General features: G+C 41.0%; 1 protein-coding gene across 3 annotated transcripts in view; it reads right to left on the reverse strand.

Moving 5' to 3' along the window:
• LOC118330241 (pleckstrin homology domain-containing family A member 7-like) overlaps positions 1-2,011 on the reverse strand; it is a 126,238-nt gene extending 124,227 nt beyond the window's left edge. For 2 of the 3 annotated variants that reach the window (XR_004796826.1, XM_035664718.1), the window contains exons 1-3: positions 1,855-1,937; positions 1,631-1,707; positions 1,393-1,450 (exon numbers count right to left, since the gene is read on the reverse strand). Coding sequence is in view for 2 of the 3 variants with exons in the window: in XM_035664718.1 (XP_035520611.1) it covers positions 1,393-1,450; positions 1,631-1,707; positions 1,855-1,937 (218 nt within the window). In the remaining variant the exon portion in view is untranslated. Of the gene's footprint in view, positions 1-1,392; positions 1,451-1,630; positions 1,708-1,854 lie in introns of all 3 variants that reach the window. The other variant, XM_035664716.1, reaches the window with a different exon arrangement.
• Between the last annotated feature and the right edge of the window lie 1,657 nt (positions 2,012-3,668).

Raw genomic sequence — 3,668 nt, forward strand, 5'->3', positions numbered from 1 at the left:
AGAATCAGATATTGTGGTCGACTGCACACATTTGATAACCGATGCTGGTGCAGGAAAAAACAGGAAACAGGAAAAACAGAAGAGCTACTCTTCCTCAGGTGACTGAGAATGTCAGTGCAGGACGTGATCAGACTGTCACTGCAGACCAATACAAAGTTGTTTTGAATGATCACCTTTATCCTGTAATGAAACATCTCCATCCTGATGGGCGTGGTCTCTTCCAGGATGACAAGGCCCCCATCCATAGGGCACTGACTGGTTTGATGAGAATGTAAATGAACTATATGCTACAGCCTTCGCCGTCTCCAGATCTCAACCCAACTGGACACCTATGGGAGATTTTGGACCGACGTGTTAAACAGCTCTCTCCACTACCATTATTATGATGTTCATCCCTCAGTAGATTTCCAGAGCCTCGTATAATCAATGCCACGGCGCACTGAAGTTGTTCTGGCAGCACACCTCACTAACACACTTGTATTTTCTTTTGTCACCCATCTGTATGTCGGCTGATAGGAAACAACAAATTGCCATAAAGAAATATCAACAGTATCTTTTAAAGTAACCCACCAGTACGAGTTTGCTCACCAGAATTAGCTTGTTTGTGTTTATGTGACAAATAAAGATAATTAATATCAACATAATATGTTGTTATCTAATTATTGTTACTGTTGTAAATGTTATCAAAACAACAGTATCACAAGTAATAAGGGGGGCGTCATTTTATTTCACTACCATCATCATTATTATTTATTTATTTTATTGTTTTTATTTATTTAGACAGTTCTGTCATTTTATTTTGATACCACTGATGCGCCTATTACTTGGTTTCCTAATAACTGTAAGCACTGAGCACTTAGTGACATATCTACTCAATAAACAAGTTGTAAACAACAGTAAACAACAGTAACGCTCAGGCTGGTACTCAAGTATATAAACACAGACTATGGCTGAATGAAACACATTTTTCAAAGTAGTTCAGGGATGTGGAGAAAATAATTAGATAAAAGGGTAGAAAGCGGGTTGGGGCAAAATAGCAACCACATAAACAAACATAAACATACACAGTGTCATATAGTAACTGCTGCACGTTAAGAGCACCCAAACAATTAGCATCAATGCAAGACAACTCACACATGTGTAGCCTAAATGCCAAAAGACACCTGCATCTCATACACTGCAGCAAATAAAAGCGGTGGGGTCAGGGGGGGGGGTCAGCAGGTTAGTCCCAGTCACACTCCGGTTAAATCCACTCGTCCATGCGGTAATTAGTGGTGCTGGCAGCGGGCAGAGACAGGAGCCATGTTAAGCTGCACGGTAACTTTAAGTAATGCGCAGGTGACTGCAGGAATAACGCACACAGCAGCGGGACTGGTGAGGTAGGCTACTTACTTTATGAAGAAACTGGCCCCTTCGTCTGTAAAGCCTTCCTCCCACCCCCGAGGTAGGTCTGAAAGAAAATACAAAAAACAACATACTTGTTCGTGACACCTGAAAGTTTTCTCCCCCCTCGGGCTGGGCCCAGTGTGCACACTGAAGTTGGAGGCGAAGAGGAGCGCAGTGGAGTAAACATAAGGACAACATAAACCCAGGTCCAATAACAACAACAATGTATAACACAGCTAGCTACCTGAGCGGATCATGTGTCCGGAGTTTACGGGTTCACCGGAGCGGGGATGGAGCCAGGTAGTAGCCTGCGTCTGGTCGCTGCCGCACAGAGAGGGAGAGAGAGAGAGGAGAGAGAGGGGAGAAAAACACCTGTTACACCACACGGGAAGGAAACACCAACAGACCCCGCCAACTCCCGTTAAACCGGGAAACACGGTGCGATAAAGCGCTCATTATCTCACTCACTTGATGAAGAAGACCCTGCCGTCCCCGCAGACACCGTAAGACCAGTGTTCAGGTAAGGTGTCCCGCCCGAGAGGCGCCGCCATGATCCGGTCTGAAGTCCTATTTCATCTCATTCCCTCTCCATGGAGTCTCCCGGGAACTCAATGATCACCGCCAGGGCCAGCGCTGCCTTCAGGGACTCCTCTGAAGCACGTACATCCGAGCACCACAAACTGAACACACAGGAGACTGAGCTGATCAAAATATGACTCTGTTATATGCACAGCCACAGCTATCGTAGCTAGAAGGGTTTATATTTACAATTTTATATTACACATGCATTTTTTATTATATTTTATCATTTTTAGTCATAAAAAATAAAAATATATTTTCTATCAGAATTACACAGGCTCCCTAGTACAAGAGTATAATGTTGCAAGATAATATTTACATATATTTATTTTTAATACTTTCATATTTTAATACTTTAATATTTTTCCAGTTTGGTTATGACTTCTCAGTCATTCCTTGCAGAGATCAGGTTCTGCTTGGAGAATTTAGACTTCAGTATTTTTTAAATCCTGGCAAAAGCCCTACTTATCTGAGGCAAACTTGAATAAGAAGCAATCACATTTGGCAATGCTGGTGCACTGTTGGCCATGTAGCTGTAACTTCCGCAGTTCAAGTCCAGCCAAGGATCTTTGTTCAAGTCATCCCAGCTCTTCACTATCCAGTTAATAATAATTTAAACAACTGACAAATCAGGTTATATCAGCTCTTATACAGCACACATCCATTGGTCCTTGTATGGAGTGCAACACAAGGAAATATTTATGCCTACTTGGCAGTGTCTTGTTATACCATTATGTCAATACAAAGAGTGCCCTAAAGCTAAATTTAATTTAAATTTAAATTTAGTCGAGAACTTTCCTGATATTTAATCAGTTAAAGTAAGTGTCTTTGTACATGGAGCAGTAATTTGTTAATATGCTCATATTTACCACCAAACCTTCACAAATTGGTCGGAAACTGCAGCTCAGGTGGAAGAGTAACTTGGCCATCAATAGGGTTGGTAGTTCGACTCCCCACTCTCTTTATGTGCTCACACTGAAAGGCACTGAAACCCAATTGTTTCAGAAATGTGTAAACATGGGACATGTGTAACATTTCTTTGGATAACATCATCTGCCAAGTCATCACAATAAATTATTAAAATCAAACTAGTTAGATAATAGAAAACTTTTTCTTTGGTCATCTGATGTCAAATGTTTTTCATGGTGCAATTTGCTTGCTCTGTTGTCACTTGAGTAGACATACAAAAAATTTTGGCATTTTCAGTATTTTAAATAAAGTTTAAATTTGTTTTTACACACCGTTACATTATAGTAAAATCCACTACCTTATCATCACATCTCTGCAACTGGAGACTCCCAGCTGTCACACAGGCTTTGTAAATGTGAGTCTGCCATATTTACGACATTTCCGTCAGTACTTAAAGGCATCACAAAGCCGGCTTCTACAGTGAGAGGAGGAGTAGAGGAGCTGCTCTGGCGGCAGTTATTGGAAAGAGTGAATGAACGATGTGCTAAATGGGGGCTCTTCAAAGTGTGTGCCACCTTAGTATTTAGGTGATTTAACTGGGAAGGGGCTGATTGTGAGACTAAATACTTATTTTAACCAATTAGGAATCTCTTTAAGAAAGGCTTTGATTTTAATTATCCTACAAACACGGTAATTCTCATCCAAATCGGCCTGCATCGTGTTGGGCACTTTAATTAATTGCATTAGTAGCTAGCCCATGCATGTGTGTGTATATCTCATTTTATATATATATA

This window comes from Morone saxatilis, unplaced genomic scaffold (assembly GCF_004916995.1).
Source record: "Morone saxatilis isolate NCDOM2014 unplaced genomic scaffold, NCSU_SB_2.0 Contig2, whole genome shotgun sequence".
NCBI classification, from domain to species: Eukaryota; Metazoa; Chordata; class Actinopteri; family Moronidae; genus Morone; species Morone saxatilis.